The 16,816-nt window shown below is 35.7% G+C and overlaps 1 protein-coding gene across 26 annotated transcripts in view; it reads right to left on the bottom strand.

Annotated features, from left to right (window-relative positions):
• Nucleotides 1-347: 347 nt before the first annotated feature.
• ryr1b (ryanodine receptor 1b (skeletal)) overlaps nt 348-16,816 on the bottom strand; it is a 243,794-nt gene continuing 227,325 nt past the window's right edge. For 25 of the 26 annotated variants that reach the window (XM_073929492.1, XM_073929491.1, XM_073929471.1 and 22 more), the window contains 11 exons: nt 14,493-14,623; nt 14,364-14,406; nt 14,145-14,278; nt 12,600-12,660; nt 12,347-12,493; nt 12,129-12,263; nt 7,868-8,024; nt 7,725-7,789; nt 4,981-5,081; nt 4,843-4,894; nt 348-2,433 (listed from right to left, as the gene is read on the bottom strand). In XM_073929492.1, the coding sequence (XP_073785593.1) occupies nt 2,338-2,433; nt 4,843-4,894; nt 4,981-5,081; nt 7,725-7,789; nt 7,868-8,024; nt 12,129-12,263; nt 12,347-12,493; nt 12,600-12,660; nt 14,145-14,278; nt 14,364-14,406; nt 14,493-14,623 (1,122 nt within the window). In that variant the 3' untranslated portion in view covers nt 348-2,337. 26 annotated transcript variants of the gene reach the window in all.

The following is a 16,816-nucleotide window of genomic DNA, read 5'->3' on the forward strand; positions in this document are numbered from 1 at the left end:
AGTTTATAAAATTATCTGTTCCATAAAGAATCTATTAAAAATATTATTATTATTAAATATCAGTTTTAAGCACTAATAGCAACCCATATGGCACTTTACACATTTATTTAGCACATTTTCAAAATGTTAACTACTATGTTTGTATTTTATATATTTGGATGTTTAAAATTGTCAAGCGTTTAATATTCATATGTATTTGTGCTCTCGGGTGTTCTTGGGAAGACTATATAGAACCATATACCTTTTTTTGACTGGACTGAATTGTGTTACAAGATGACGCCTACAAATCTATACAATAAAGGAACACACAAAGAAACAACCAACAGAACAGAATTCAGACAGCAGTGCTCTTTAAAATACTGGAATCTGTTTAATGTGCATTAAAACCCAGGATTCAGCCTGATACACAGTCAGATTCAGAGAAGAGTTCATTTCTTCCCACTGTGAGCAAAACAAACCAAAAGACCTGAACACACGCTCTCGATGTGCCGCCGCAACATGTCAGCAAAACAGAACAAGGTGAATCATGCACATTTGAGTTTGTTTTAGCCGCCTGATGCACAAAAACCAGAGACCTACGCCTATACTTCATCTATATTCGACAAAAATAAAGTATGAGATTTCGCCAAAAAGAAGAATACAAATCTAAAAGGCAAAAACACATTGTATTTGTTACCTTTATATTAACTTAACCTAACTCTCATTCCTTTTTCGATTTTCTACTAAATTCTAACCTAAATCTCCCCCCACCCCAAAAAAGGTACATAATACTCACTTAAGTATTTAGAGTTCCAACAAAAATATATCATCTATGTATTTAGGTGGATAAATTAAGTAAAGTTGCAGAATGACACAGCATAGTTCACGTCAAGGTCTTGAAGGAACACTCTACTTTTTTTGTAAATTGGGTCATTTTACAAGTCACATAGAGTTCAACAGCTGAGTTTTACCATTTTTTGAATCCATTGAGCCGATCACCTATCTGAATGGAGCACTTTTCGCTTAGCTTAGCATAAATCACTGAATCAGATTAGACCATTAGCATTTAGCTTAAAAAAATTTTAAACAATAGTTTCGATAATTTTCCTGAAACTGTTCCCTAACTAGGTAACCAGCAATTCAGCACAATAACATTGTCATGGTACAGAAAATTATCAAAAATATTAAAAAAAATGTTGAGTATGATGCTAATGGTCTAATCCAATTCAATGAATTATGCTAAGCTAAGCTAAAGGTGCTCCTGTTAGACTCAGCTGACTGGATTCAATAATGGTAATACTGAACTATTTACCTCTAGGTGACTTGTAAATGAGCCTATTTCCAAAAAACAGAGAAGCAGTTCTTCAAATGAGTTTTTCAACATCAATATTACTGTGCATATAGACATGATTCTTTCCATAATCAGAGTAAAAGGACATCATCTTGTAAAATGTCGAGAGGAAGTGTTTGATAAAACAAAGGACTCTTTTCAACTCTCTATATTTGTAATACAGCATTGTGTTCTTGGGATGGATAAACGTCCCAATATAAGACTCTAGAGTGCAAAACAGGTGGTTTCCCATTTGTACAAAGTTAAACTTCTTTTCAGACTATTTGCAATTCTCTGAAACTCGAAACAGAGAAATCTCAGGGTTGTAATATGTTTCTCTCGAAAATGTTAAGATATATCGGTTTCAAGCATTCTCACATTCGCTCGATGTGCCAGGTGAAAAACAAAATCCTGGCTTAATATGTCAAAATGCTCTTTATTTAAGTCATAGAGCAGGATGTTACCACTCATATGGCTATATTTCTGTGGTATACGTCAATAAATAAACATAAGCTATGTGATATATAAACTAAACAGCTACTCTACACATGAAAATATCGCTACAGACTATTAATCATAAAATCATACTTAAATCCTCACTGTACTTTTAAGATTGAACATTAGGCACTGAGATTTTGTAGATTCGTTGTGACAGACAAACGGAGGAGAAAAGGGAAGGTTTGTTTATGGGGCGTTTGTTCATTTTGGCTTGATACAGATTCAAAAAGTCCTTGGTGAAGAAGAAAAGGCCATGTAGTGTTTATATACAGTTTAAAATACTTTCTTCTGTCATCTGATATTGGCTCGTTTCTCTCATTTACTCAAGCGGAAATCAAAGGTTTTTAGTGTTTCTGTGAGGTGTTGTTTGAAGACAAGGGTCAGGAGAGTTAAGTCAAGGCTACAGTCGGTCATTTATTTATCTATTGTTCCCTTCTATTGGCTATTTTTCCACAATATTCTCTTTGACGCTCATTCCTGAAGTAATGCTCTTCTACACATACACACACTTTTCAGGCTGCTAGTTGAAATTAGCCAAGCTGATCCTCATACTGCTTCCTAAAACAGTCACCAGCAGGAAAGAAGTCCCAGCATCGCTCCTGGTACATTTTCCACACGTATGACTCCTAGAAAGAGAGATAAAACAATATTGCATATGTAGATTTAGCAAAGTATTAAAAACATAAACACATCAAGGGGTCAAAACGAAGTGACTTTCAAGCATCACGAGAGTATAAAGCAGCAATTTTTTTGGGTAAAATGTGAGTGAATTAAAAACAAAAAACAAAACATGACATCCACTAAAATGTCATTCAGTTTCACAATGTTATCCATCATATCACTAGGTTTTAATCATTTGTCACCCACAATAATAAAAAAAATGTACTATGATCAATAAATTTTTATTTAATTTATTTTAATAAGTCTTGTGCTAAAAGGTGCAGTAGGTAATCTGCCAGGGCTGGACTAAAACAAAATATCGGCCCTGGCAATTTGGGACAGAGCAGCCCACTACATTCATTCAAAATGCTACCCATCTGTGCACGCCCTTGAATATGTTTACCAACTCCCTTTCTATAAACGCACTAAAGACATATATAGGAAATAATAAGAATTGACAAATTAAAAACTTAAAATTTAAATTTATTATTCTAATTAAAGTATAATCCACACTGGAAGTCCATCCTGTGTGTGCGAGTGTGTTTCAAGGGAGCCTATATTAAATAATGAACATAACAAAAACTGCCTGCTGATGCACACAGTTAATGTTGGTTATCAAAATAAAGATAAATAATAAAAGCAGTGTGTCAGAGCACCTTAAAAATGTTTAACTCAACAATGAAACATCAAACATAGATTGTACATAGTATAATAATTGTTTGGGCCCGAACTACAAAACTAAATGTAAAAAATTAGTATTAGTTTTGCTTATGTTGCACAATAGTTAGGTCATGTATCAATATCATTTTAACCATATTGTATAAATATTATTGTCACTATAAGCCTACATCATGCTGATGATCAAAAACAAAATGTCATGATATATCTCATGCGATTGTCTTCTGACCAAGTGCATCTTAAAATACATGAATGACACTCCTCATAGAGCTTTAGAAGCATACATTCTTTATGGTATATATAATTTGTAAACTAAAGACTTTCAGGTTAAGGAAACAGCATAGGAGGAAGTTACTGTGGACCTTAGTGCAGATGAAAAGTTGAAAATATATTGATCTGTGGAACAGTTGTTGATCCACTGCAGACGTTAAAGGGTTGCTCGCCGATTCTGCTCTCCATACGCGGGGTGTGGGGGGAAAAGCAGGCGTAACTCTCGACTATTTTGACAAATAAACACCGAGGTTGCACGCTTACAAAGAGCCCAAAATAGAAGTTTGTGCTTGGGTCAGCCTAATGTCAATAAAGAAAAGAACCAATGGGCTACAGATTATGTCACATGGGCCGGTCTGTTCGAAAAAGAAACATCTTACTTTCAGTGCGTCACAGATCACAGCATCGTCAATTAATTAAGCAGAAAAACACGACAGTCTGCTAAGTGTTTTATGGGCGATCAGATCATAAGAAGATGATCAGCCTAGCCCAAAAAGTGCGCAGGCCCAGCGGGAAACTGGCCGGTCTGCCAGATGGTCAGTCTGCCCTTGTCTGTCATCTGCCAAAATGCAAACTGTTAGCATAATAGCTTTGACGAACCCACACCGTAAAGATGACATTAGACAATCCACTAGAGCATGTCATTCGCCAGTTAGAAAACGTCATACTACAAATCCGAACAAAAAACAGTATTATATCTAGCATGTTTTTTTAGTTGAGAATTTAGCAAGCAAAACTTGTCATAATGTGCAATATTTCATGCATGCAAGGATCACTGGTCTCGCTCTCTCACCCGCTTTGTCCTAAAGTGACTATGGTGCTTAGGAATTACACATTACTAAGCCATACTTGCATGCTATTTCAGACGGAATATTCAGAGTAACATGGTAAACAACATAGGGAGCGCATCACAGGTTGTTATTGTGAATATAAACTGAACTTCACCTCAGTAAAGCAGGCTAGGTGAAATAACACTGTTTATTACTTATTATTATTATTATTATTATTATTATTATTATTATTATGGGAATTGTCGGCCCGACAAATTTTTAATAGATGAACATTTTTATAGTTTTATGCCTTACCCAGAATATAAAAATACAAATACATTTAGATGATTTACTTTAATCAATACTATTGGAATGTAAAGAGACTTTCATCCAGCACAACAACAAATGTTATTAAAGACAATCACCTTCTGCACCTTTAATTTTTACAAAATTATGTCTATTACAATGAATAATGTACAATGAAACATTTTACACAAATTTTAACATTTTATTTTCACAAAAGTTATTTTAAATAATAGAGAGCATTACCCACATACACCGTGTCCAAAAGTTAAGATTAAATTGATCAAAATTGACTTTAATATAAATAAAAAAATAATAATTTTTAACAGAGATGAGAATAAAAATAACACTGACCTGTCCTGTGTGCTCCGTTTCATCCTTATTGATTAAATACATCAGGAAGAACCTACATGGCACAAAAGATGTCATTTTCAAGTATGTAAACAAATAATTAGCCATCAGGGATAAACAAAGTTTCTACAATACACTTACATGTAGTTGGCTAAATTGTGCTCCTCCATCGTATGCGTCTCAAAGCCATGTGGAGTCGAGTCAAAGTAATCGCTTCCAATTCCACAGATGAAACACTTAGTCTTTGGAAAAACAACAAAAAAGGGTTTTATTGTTTTCAGAATGTTTCAGGCAGTAATACATAATGCGATACAAGTATAAGCTGGATTCCTAGCAAACACAAGGGGTGCTGTGGTGCACTGGAAGAAAGAAGGCCAGTTGTCTCTTTTAGTTTTATTCATGACAACAGTTTAAACACAACCTCACTAAGAAAACTAGCTGATTCCTGTGTCTGATTATTACATATGCAGCAAAAATTAGATATGTATAAAAGTTTATCTAAATTCACAGTATTTGTAGAGCAATAGAACCAAAGTACCCGAACCTACAGTGCTACATCTGCTGAGATGTTCAAGTGTGTATTCAATAAAACACTTTACAATCCAATGGCAAAAAAAAAAAAAAACAAGGCATTTTTGGGCACTTGAATGAAATTACTGCAAGGCTCAAAATTGCAACTTTTTTTTCTTTTTTTTTTTTGCATAGGATTTTAAAATGGGATATTTGCACAGGGATTTTGAATTTTCAGTCAGTCGGCTCAAGTGTCTCCAGTAAACTATCATGCTATTACAAAATCCCTAAGATGGTTTCTTTAAAAATCTGTGATTTTCACTGCCTGACAAAATGGGTCACAGACTGAATAAGTAGCACTGCATGAAACTGTTCCACGCCATGTCTCTAAAATTTGGACAGTATTTTCTGCACTCCCCTGCTTCTACTGACGGTGGTGTGTTTAAACTGACTTTCATCTTGTTACACTTGAAAAACTAAATGAATGCTTAACTCTATTAACCAGATTCTATTTTAATTCACTTATATTATGGATGCTGTAAAAGGTACATTATGAAATTGAAATGTCACTTCAACCATTTTTACCAGAAGTTTATTGGTGGCTTAAAACACTTGCTGTGCATAAAGCCAATTAAATCTGTGTGACCTGAAAACAGCAGCTCATTTCCATTTAAAAAGACATTAAAAAAATTATAAAGTGTGTGCTTTGACTAAAGAGCACATTTACATTATGTAATTAATGATCCGTGAGCTATTTTGAGCTGAAATTTCTTAGGCCCCATCCACATAGAGATGAAAAAAAACATTGTATCATATAGGGTTTTCATCCAGACAGAACCAGTGTTTTGGGAAAGTGAAAGCTATATTTTTTGAAACCCAGAGTGGACAAATCTGAAAATGACTGCATGGTACAGCACAGTTCGTTTCAGCTCCCTTTTGGGGGATTTTCTAGTCTGTTCCCTACCTAACATTTTACTTTTTTGTAACACCTCAGATGAGGTTCCAAACAAACCAACCAGTTACCAAAATGTGACTTATGCCGAGTTCAGACTGCATGATTTTGAAAGTAATCGTGTCGCAGATGTTTTCACACTGCATGACTGGGCAAGCGTTTTGTCGCTGCTTTGTTTACACTGCAAGATAGATCGGCAACAGGGACTTTCACATTGCATGACTTTAAAATAGGAAGAATCACTGACAACTTTGTCCAAACTACGTCTCTTAACCAAAAACACGTAGTATATATTTTGTTATCAACTACATAACAAGAAAGAAGCCTTTAATGGGGTAGAAAATGTACATATTTCATCTTTACACTCCTGTGAGATCTCTTAGGTCAAGTGAGCAGAATCTTCTTTCAGTTCCACAGTCTAGGCTGAAACGTAGAGGGGACCGAGCTTTCTCTGTGGCAGGTCCTTGGTTGTGGAATATCTTGCCCCCTGAGATTAGAAAGGCTCCATCATTATCAATTTTAAATCACTTCTTAAAACGTACCTTTTTAGCTTGGCTTTTAAAGATTAATTTTAATAGTTTGCTCTACTGCTAATTCTTTACATTTTTACAGATGTTTCTCTTGCCTTATTTCTATGTTTTTATATTATGTCTTTTTATTTTTATTTTTTACCTTGTCTTATGTACAGTCTTGTGGCTGCTTTTAAATGTGCTTTATAAATAAATTAACTTGAACTTGAACATATTTGCTCACCTGGGTTTGAAGGGAATTAGCTATTTCTCCTCAACTTTCTTTTTTTACCCAGTCGCATGACACGTCAAACAGAAACGGGTGCTCCTGCCAAATTTCCACTAGTTTTTCCTCCATTTCTTGAGTCCAAATAAACTAAAAATATGCACTTTTAACTTCTCCCTCAACCTCCCGCTGACCTGCAGGTGCACACACTACACACACAAGTGGATGCTGCTCTCTCATTGGCTGTAGGCGATCGTCAATGTTATTTTCAGTCAAAAATAACGGCATGATTTGAATCACCGACAGCTCCAGATATTTAGCACGACATGTATCTCACAGGCATGGGCGACTCATTAGTGATTATTTAAGATCGCGTCTTAGATAGTTGACATTGTGGGATTGTCACTCACGTGCACGAGCACCGATTCGCCTGTGATTTCAGGAGTTTGTCAGCGATTTCTCAAAACCTGTCGGCGAGTCATAATCGGGGATAAAATCATGCAGTCTGAACTCAGCTTTACACATTGTTTTTCATCTTTTGGCTCAAGAGAATCATCCCTACTAGCATCTTTAGATTTACAATAATAGATAAAGCAAAAACCAAACAAACAAAAAGCTCTGGCTTTGTGTGGATGAAGCCTCAGGCACATTCTATGGACCCTGTAAATAATGGAAAGACAAACTTTACCTCCATGTCCTCTCGGACTTGCTCCTGCTGATCTCTCAGCTCACCAAAGGCATCAATGATCAGACCTGCACACAATGCATACATGTAATTATGACAGACATTCTGAGAAAAAAACCCTGCCATGAAACAAACGTTTTCCTCACCTTGAATGATGGCCAGCAGGATGACAATAACAAAAAAGAAGAAGGTGATGTCAAAAACCACACGGTAAAGTTCATACTCGTCTCCAGCTGGATCTTCAATCTCATCTCCTATACCACCACCAGCTCGGACACCCACATACATATGGAACAGATAACACTGAAACAGAAGACATGATCTCAGTCAGGCGTGAAGTGAGAGAAAATGTAACTGAACCAAATGTAGAAGGTTTGTCGATGTTGTATTTTCACAGCACACATGACAAATAGGAATATAGCTAGTAGTTTCAGAATTTAACATTTGCAAATGGTTCAGCATTTCTTTGTCTTCCATGGACTTTTTGTTATAAAAACTGTTGTGGTATTACATTTTTAGCCAAATCTTAAAACTGCCCTATAATGTGACTGTAGCATAACTCTTAATAAATTAAATAGAAAACCGTAAAAAACATTAATAAATCTCTCAGGCCTACCCATGTCCTTTAGTGTGACCCCCATTTATTGAAAATATCCAACAAGTATGACAAGTTATGAAGAAAAACAAATGTTATTTACAGTTTGATAAAAAATAAACAGCACTATATGAAGATAAGTATCCAACAATAAAGTTAAATTACTCTCATGCTATTCATATATTATTAAAGAGGTGGTCCAGAGTGTATTTTTAAGGCTTGGTTGTGTTTATAAGATGCAAAATGATGTGTGCTCATGCTTCATTTGTAAAAAAAATCAAATTATTTTGTTCATATATCTTACTTTAGTATAATGGTTCTCAACTGCTTTGGACATGGGACCCACATTTTTACAGGGTCATCAAGCCGCGACCCAAATTTTTAGGAACTGTAATATAATTTCTTTTTTTTTTTATTATAATATAATTGTAATTATAATTAATTTGGATAAAATTGTTAACATACACAAGTAGAGACAAATAAACAAATAAACAATATTTTATTTGCTGTCATTTAACAAAATGTATCAAATTATAGAAATATTACACAGTAAAAATGACAAATACTGTAAACAGTGGTATGGAAAGTTTCAGTTACCATGAACTAAACTGAACTGTTAATAAAACATTAACAATGATTCTGTTGAACAGAACAAACCAGCAAATTACCGTAAAATGATTAAAATAATCATAACCATTTTTACATTTAATATGACAGCAATTATAAACATGTTTCACTTAACAGTAACTTGCAAAGCTAATGACATAACTGGGAATGTGCTTTACTCCTGATAAGAGTTTCAAAGTCTGGGGTGATGGTAGACATTGCTACCGGAAGATCATGCTCAATGTCCAACCGGTTCCTTTGCTTTGACTTAAGCTGCACCACGAAAGAGAAGCCACTTTCACGCAAATACGTAGCGCTGCACCAAAACTGGGAGAGGCTTACATCACTCAATTTCTTTTCAGCGTCTTATCACATGACAGCTCCACCAGCCGATTCTTTTTGTTGCTCAGCAATGTGATGCTTTCCACGTGGATTCCAAAGGGATTGCTTATCCAAGGATCATCATCATGTTTCTCAGGAAAGTCATTAAACCGGACTTGCAGCTTGTGGAGATGTTACCTGATAGTTTTCTTCAGTTAAAAATTTCCCGCTGTATATCTGTTGTGTTTCATTGCAAGTGTTGGGAAACATGTCTAGTCTGTCTTTGTAAAAACATGTTTCGTCCACAGTTCAATCTTCTTTTTGAATGCAGCAACTTTGTCACTGTTTAAAAATATTGTGCCCTCTCCCTTGCATTGATATGTTTAATGTGTTGAGGTGCTCAAACACATCAGCAAGATAAGCAACTCGGGTGAGCCAGATTTCGTCATTGAATGGATCAGAATGAGGAGAGTTATTTGCTGAGAGGAAGGCAGCGATTTCTGTTGTAAGTTCGTAAAACCTTGACAAAACTTTTCCGCTTGAGAGCCAACGAACTTCTGAGTGATACAACAGCTGTATGTGTTCAGAGCCCAGGTCTTTGCACAGATTTTTAAAACACTGGGAGGTTTTGGTACTTTTTTATGTAGTTCACTACTTTGACGACTTCTCTTAATGTCTCATCAAGCACAGGCACCATATTCCTATGTAATGCTTCTCGATTCAACAAGCAATAACTCCACGTTGCATTTGACATTCTCTAAAGAATTCTCTTCACCACCCCTGAGTGTTTTCCTGTTATAGAGGCACCGCCGTCAGTTGTGATCCTGACACAGTTTGCCCAGCTCAGGCCCAATGATCCGAAATACAAATCCATAGTACTCAAAATATCATCTGTGTTGTAGTGGTGGGGAGATCGCTGCTGCAGAGAAATTGCTCCCCCAAGTCCCCTTACCATACATATCTCACATAAACAAGTTGCGTGATTTGCAATGTCCGTGGATTCATCAATCTGCAAAGCGTAATAAGCACTTCTCTGTACACGAGATGTAGTTTGTTGTTTTACGTCATCAGACATATGTCTTCAATGTGCCGACAAATGGTATCATTTGACAGTGGTATGGTCTTCAGCTTATCTGCTGCAGACTGATCCAACACCTCTCTGACCATGTCCATGGCCGCAGGTAAGAGAAACTCTTATTGCTATTGTGTGGGCTTTCTTGGCCTTTGCTACACACTAATATGCTCGGTGTGTCTGTACTTGTTTTGAACATGAAGAAGTTAGGCATTTTTGTGATGCCTCAGCTCTTGGAGTCGTCTTTGAAAATAGTCCACAGGCTTGTCCTTGCAACTGGGATGTTTGGTTTCTAAATGTCATTTTAATTACTTGTGCTTTGACATATTTGTTGCTATAATTAAATTATATTTCACATGTCAACGGTACGGTTGTAGCAAAATCCGGTATAGGCAAAATAAGTTAAAAATGTAACTTTTGCTTTGTTTTTTTTTTGACCACACACTCCACGACCCAGTGAAAATGTTCCCTTGACCTACTTTTGGGTCGTGACCCACGAGTTGAGAAACACTGCTGTAGTATATACTGCTACCCCGCTAACATGAAAATGACTGTTCCTCAGAAAGGCCCACCCTCAAGAGGCTCTGATTGGCTAATATGTAGTGATTCGCTGATCGGCTCCATGATACCAAGAAAAGCGCCACGCCCCAACAAGCATGCACTTTTGCACTGTGTAAATACTATCAGTCATTGTAGCTCTTAGTCGTATCAGTTTGTGACTGAATCACACAGAAAATGATACAGGACACAGCTGAACCTCACGTCTGCTCTCTAAAATAAAATCTGACAAGTGTCTTTCACATACATTTTCGTTATAAATATGTAAGTAATATGAAACGTTCACATATTCTTTGTGAGTTTGTTATTTGAGATGTAGAATGCAGGGAAATTGGTCACATAGAGAGACACTGCATCGCTGGTAAAGAATGTGAGTGTTTACAGAAATAAATATGAATTTGTAGCTAAACTGTTAATGGTGCCAAACAGCATTTCTCATTGTTTACATCCTTGTTTTTCGCCCTTGCTACAACATACCATTAACACTAGAAACTGTGCATGTAATAGATCAATTTTAACAAATAAAAAAAGTAAAAATACTTAGAAGTTGTACCTCACAATTCACAGCTTCTTCTATAATGGTTGGAGCTGCTCCTTCTTTGAGGAGTTTTTAGTCGAATCCAGCACTGAACTGGGAGAAATTCTGGAAGCTGTCCTTTGTCAAATGCTAGCTAGATATCTATATATAACTCTCTGGAACATAATTAAAGTTAAATTGTGAGCACTTCTCTCTTTGTGTCATTTCTTTTGAAAGCCCAATTAAAGAAGCAGAAGAAGCTCTGTGGAAATAGCATTTAGACAGCATTTTAGCTTTCTCTGCTACATTACAGTGCCTCTGGCCACACCCCCTCGCTGCACGAGGTGTATACGTGTGATCTCACTAACCCGGATGTTTTTTTGTAGTCCCCAAACTTTGTTCGCTGTAGGCTTTGCTAAGCTAACTCTGTAAAAGCCAATGTCTCCCTTTGCATTGAACTTTGAGCGTATTACATTCAGAGATGTTGTTTATGTTTAAACAGCTACAATACATATCAACTAAAGTTTAAAATATGATATTGTAGTGGACCACCCATTTAAGCTAAGTTACACCATAGGACTGTATTTAAGGTACAGATCTCTAAAAAGGTAAAATAAAAAAATAGTAAAAAAGTTGAAAAATTTGTGAGCCCTTATATTTATGTAATTTACAACGTTGTATTTGTATTTTACAAAAATAAAATTACTTCCTATTTGAAAGCTATCTAGAAACACTTACAGTCATCATGTCATCACACTTCATATCTGGTTCGTCTTCATCCTCACTCATGTTGTAGAACTTTCTGAAGAAGTTGAAGGCCACCACGGTGTAGAGGTAGACCACCACAGCCAGCAGACCCACCGTCATCAGCAGCTAAACAGTCGCCATCAAGATTAACATCTGCAATTGATTTCTATCAAATATTAGCCAGATATGATGATTTTGGAGAGCTGTACCTGTTTGCCATTGTGGGTTACAGATGACAGGATGGTGCGCAGGGTTTTGACACCCATGGCAATGTCCAGCAGGTGACAGGCGAAGAAGAAGTTGTTAAAGTGGCCGAGCAGAGACATAACCGTATACCAAACCAGATACAGGAACGTCTATGAGCAGATAAAAACAAAAAACAAATCAATAGTGACAAATAACATCAGTGCACTGAAAAAAGCAGATAAGGAAATAAAAAATTCAGATTTTAATAAAACTCACATTATCAGTGAAAACCACTCCAAACTTCCAAATCTGGTATTTGATGTCGATAGACGTCAACCTGTGGATTCATGATATTTAAAAATAATATAATCTCTATTTTATAATTACAGAATATTTCAGTATTTATGAGTAGTGATGTCCAACTCTTAAAATAAATGACTACATACATTTGAATACATACATTTGAGTGAATCAGAATCCTACATTTTCGCGTGAAGTTTTTTTTTCTTTAAATGACTGTAATCGGTAAAGGGTTCCCTTTGTATTTGTTTTTGCTTTGCAAGTATTCCAGAAAGTGATGTATTAGGTGCCCCATGTTAGTCTGTGCTGTAGTGGAGAGATTAGAGCTGCTGGATTTTCATTCATTTATTCATTTATTCATTTTCTTGTCAGCTTAGTCCCTTTATTATAGTCCGCATTTCTTTGGACTGTGGAGGAAACCCACACGAATGCAGAGAGAACATGCAAACTCAACACAGAAACGCTAACTGAGCCGAGATTTGAAACAGCGATCCAGAGACATTCTTGTTGTGAGGCGACAGCACCACCTACTGCGCCACTGTGTCGCCACTGCTGGATTTTCAACATGTTAATTCATCAACTTCTCCCAAAACACATGAAGATTATTGGATGTTTAACCAGAGAATAAGTAGAATAAATTGTAACGGTGTCCATCTTATGTGAATAAAGCACATTGTCAGATTTTGTATGAAAATAATTATTATTGCCATCTCCATGGACATCAGCATGTACATTGTAAAAAATGCAGGGTTCCACACAATTAACTCATGTTATCCAAAAACAAACTAATTAACTTAATGTGAGACTTTTAACAAAGTCATGTGGATTGAATGTAAATTATGTTGAATGTAATTATGTGAATGTAATTAAGTTGTCCCAATGAAATCTCAAGAAATGAGCAAAAAAAATATTTTTTTTGTGTTATTTACAAACCATAAATGTTAGGGTTTTTGCAAGTGCTTATGTGGAAATGTCTGAAACTTAAAATAAATGCTATTTGTTTGTAAACAATTTGAATTTAAAAGCAGATTGGAATTTAGCAGCTGATCATATCATGCACAGAATGTTCTAATCACACCGGTGTGATCATATGCATCAGCACCATAAAAAAAAGAAATCTAAGCCAGACTAATGGAATAAGAAAAAAAAATGACATGTAAAAAAGGAGAGAAAAAATATCACAAAAAAAAATTGAGACATTATTAACCTATACATCTAAGGGAGAAGACCCAATTGCTGTATTGTCTGCTAAGGTTTTGGTGCATTTTCTAGTTAGTATCAGGTAATAACACAGAGATAATTTTGTTAACATATATACATGTACACTATTGGGTGTTATGTTTTCATAAAAACTTCTATAAATAAAGTTTAAAAAAATGTATAAAATAATATATAAATAATTATCACTGCTCCCATATTAACAATATTGCACATGTTCTTTTTTTGTATTACTTAACATCAACATGTCTTTTTGGTATCTTGATATCTACACTAATACGTGTGTCTTGCATCTTTCTGTACCATGTGAACATTGAAGGATCAGGCTGACGCTTTTTCTCATGTGTCATGGCGCTGACATCAAGAGATGCTAGATCCATACCCAGCAGCTCAGCGATTCTTTCTCTACCATAGATATCTCCATACTTCTCTAGCACCTGCAAAATAGGCATGTTTAGTTGTCAACAACACACAATACACAAAAGGTAACATCTGCACACACAGTTCTAACAAACCACTGACCTTTCGTTTTACAAATTTGTCCCAGTAGTTGTTCGGGAAAGACCTAAGTGGAAAATAGAAGTAAAACCATTTCAGATCATCTTGAAATTTATCCATTTTTAAATAATAATAATGATATAGTTGTATTACGGTGTATTAAGGACTAGTCGGTCCCACTGGCCCTTGATGTCGTCATCTTCTGGTTGTTCAGTTACATACAGACCATCAAACTCCAGTTTACGGGCCAGCTCCTTCTCTCTCTTAAAGATAACTAAAGGAACCTGGACAGGTATAAACAAATTAGCAATTCATATCAGATTAACCCACTGACAGGAAAATATCATGTTCCACAGAGCAATGAAAATTATCATAGCTTTAAAAATGACATGGGGTGAGTAAATGATAATGTCGTTAAAATAGTGGCAGAAATTAAAAGTCAAAATTTTTTGTTACTTAAAGTTAATTTAACCTCAGGATGCAATCAATTTTTACTAACTAACTTGCATATGCTGTGCACAACTTCAGTCTATAGCAGGGTTCATTAAAGGATCAATCTGCATTTTTAATGCTATTTTTCTATTTTTACTGATGGTAACTTGTTTATTTCACAATGAATGAGCCATTTAAATGAATCAATTCAATAAAAAGAGTGTGACCAGACACAATTTAGATACTGTTTTAGTTAAATAATAATAATAATAATAATAATAATTATTATTATTATTATTATTAATATTATTATTAATATTATTATTTATTATAATAATAATTACAAAAACAATAATTATAATTTTTTTAAAAGGTTATATTTAAAACTTTAATTTAATAACACTGAGTAAATGATGCATTTAAATGCACTCATGTCACCTATGAACCTCAGTTAATATACCGAAATGCCAATTGTCTATGCCATTTTCTGTAACTTCTTGTTTGGCACCTATTTCATTATTGTGTAATTATTATAATTTAAATTATTGTATATCTCATGAATTATAACATTTATAAAAAATAAAAACAATTTAATAATTTGACATTAAAAAACTGTTTTTAAAATTAAGAGGTTGGGAAACAAAACAAAACAGCACAGAACAGAAGAGAAGAGGGGCTCGTTTCAGAAAGGAGGTTAAGTGAAAACTCAGAGTATTTTAACCGTGAAATGAGAGAATCTCTGGCCTTTCCGTTTCAAAATGGCAGGTTTGTTAAACTGGAGAAAGCAGGGTAAGTCAAGCCTGTTTCTAAAAGAGAAGTAACTTTGGGCCTACTCACACTATGCTATCTGTACCGTGCCCCAGACCCGTTTCCCGGATCGTTTGAGAAGTGTGAGTGCACTGTATCGGGCTCAGGCAAGGTTTACTCGCCAGTTGGAAGAGGTGTGCAGAGCGCGGTTCACTTTGGGCTTTCGGTACGCTTGTGTGTGAGTGCAAAACGCGCCAAAGCACGAAAGTGAAAGAGAGACATGACTTTAAAGGGACTGTTTCATATGGATTTATTAATTATTCTTATTGTTCAGTTAACGCAAACTGCCGTAGTTTATTTAATAGGCAAACCCCTCACTGCACGACAGCTATGCACCTTCAGTAAACCTCCTAATTCCTGTAGCACGAGGGATTTATGATTGTTTATGAGGGTCAAAAGTGGCTGATCTGTTTGGCGAAATATCTGACTGCGTGTCACTGCATCCCTAAGGTCTAAAGCGATACAACTAGAGAAATCTCCACTGCACTGTGCTGAGCAAGAGCGCTTACTGAACAGCACAGCATCCATGACGTAAGCATGCCCAGGCCCGTTTGTAATGTGAGTTCGGGCCGTCGGGGGAGACGGGAGGGGGAATCATCGTGCTTTGGCCTGGTTCGATGCAACTGTACATAGTGTGAGTACGCCCTTTAACTCAGAGTCAGTTACTCTGTTAACTTACGCCGTGAATCTAACCTGGTCAGGAGCAGGTTTTATTTTCTAAACTTTCTGTCGGTCTCCTTCCCTTTTTAAAGACGAAGCGGTATTTCTCACCTTAGCCTTACGTTTCTACCCACCTATTTTAATGCTCATTTTGGGGATGTGCATAAAGACTGTTAACGGAAACATCATGATGCATATAACTTTTGAAAAAACGCATAAAAAAAACAAGCGCATAACTGAGTAGGATAAACTGTTATTCGATAAGAAAAGATGCACATAAACTACAATGGAAACACTTTTACTGAACAAATTACAGTATGTGCATTAAAAAAGGTTTGTTATAAGAGATCATATGATGATGGAAATGTGTGTGAATAGACAAACCAGCATGCTGAGCACACTGTAACATCTTAAATGTTGTTTTGGTCATTCTTTCATTCATTCATTGGTCATTCAAATGCCTTTACCGCTTCAGTATTAATATTATTATATTATTAATGACCTCCAGAGCATCTGGAGCGTGTCAAGAGCGTCTGTTCTCCGCATCTCATGGCTTCAAATGGTCACTAATAATATCT

Source organism: Danio rerio, chromosome 18 (assembly GCF_049306965.1).
Source record: "Danio rerio strain Tuebingen ecotype United States chromosome 18, GRCz12tu, whole genome shotgun sequence".
Lineage (NCBI taxonomy): Eukaryota > Metazoa > Chordata > Actinopteri > Cypriniformes > Danionidae > Danio > Danio rerio.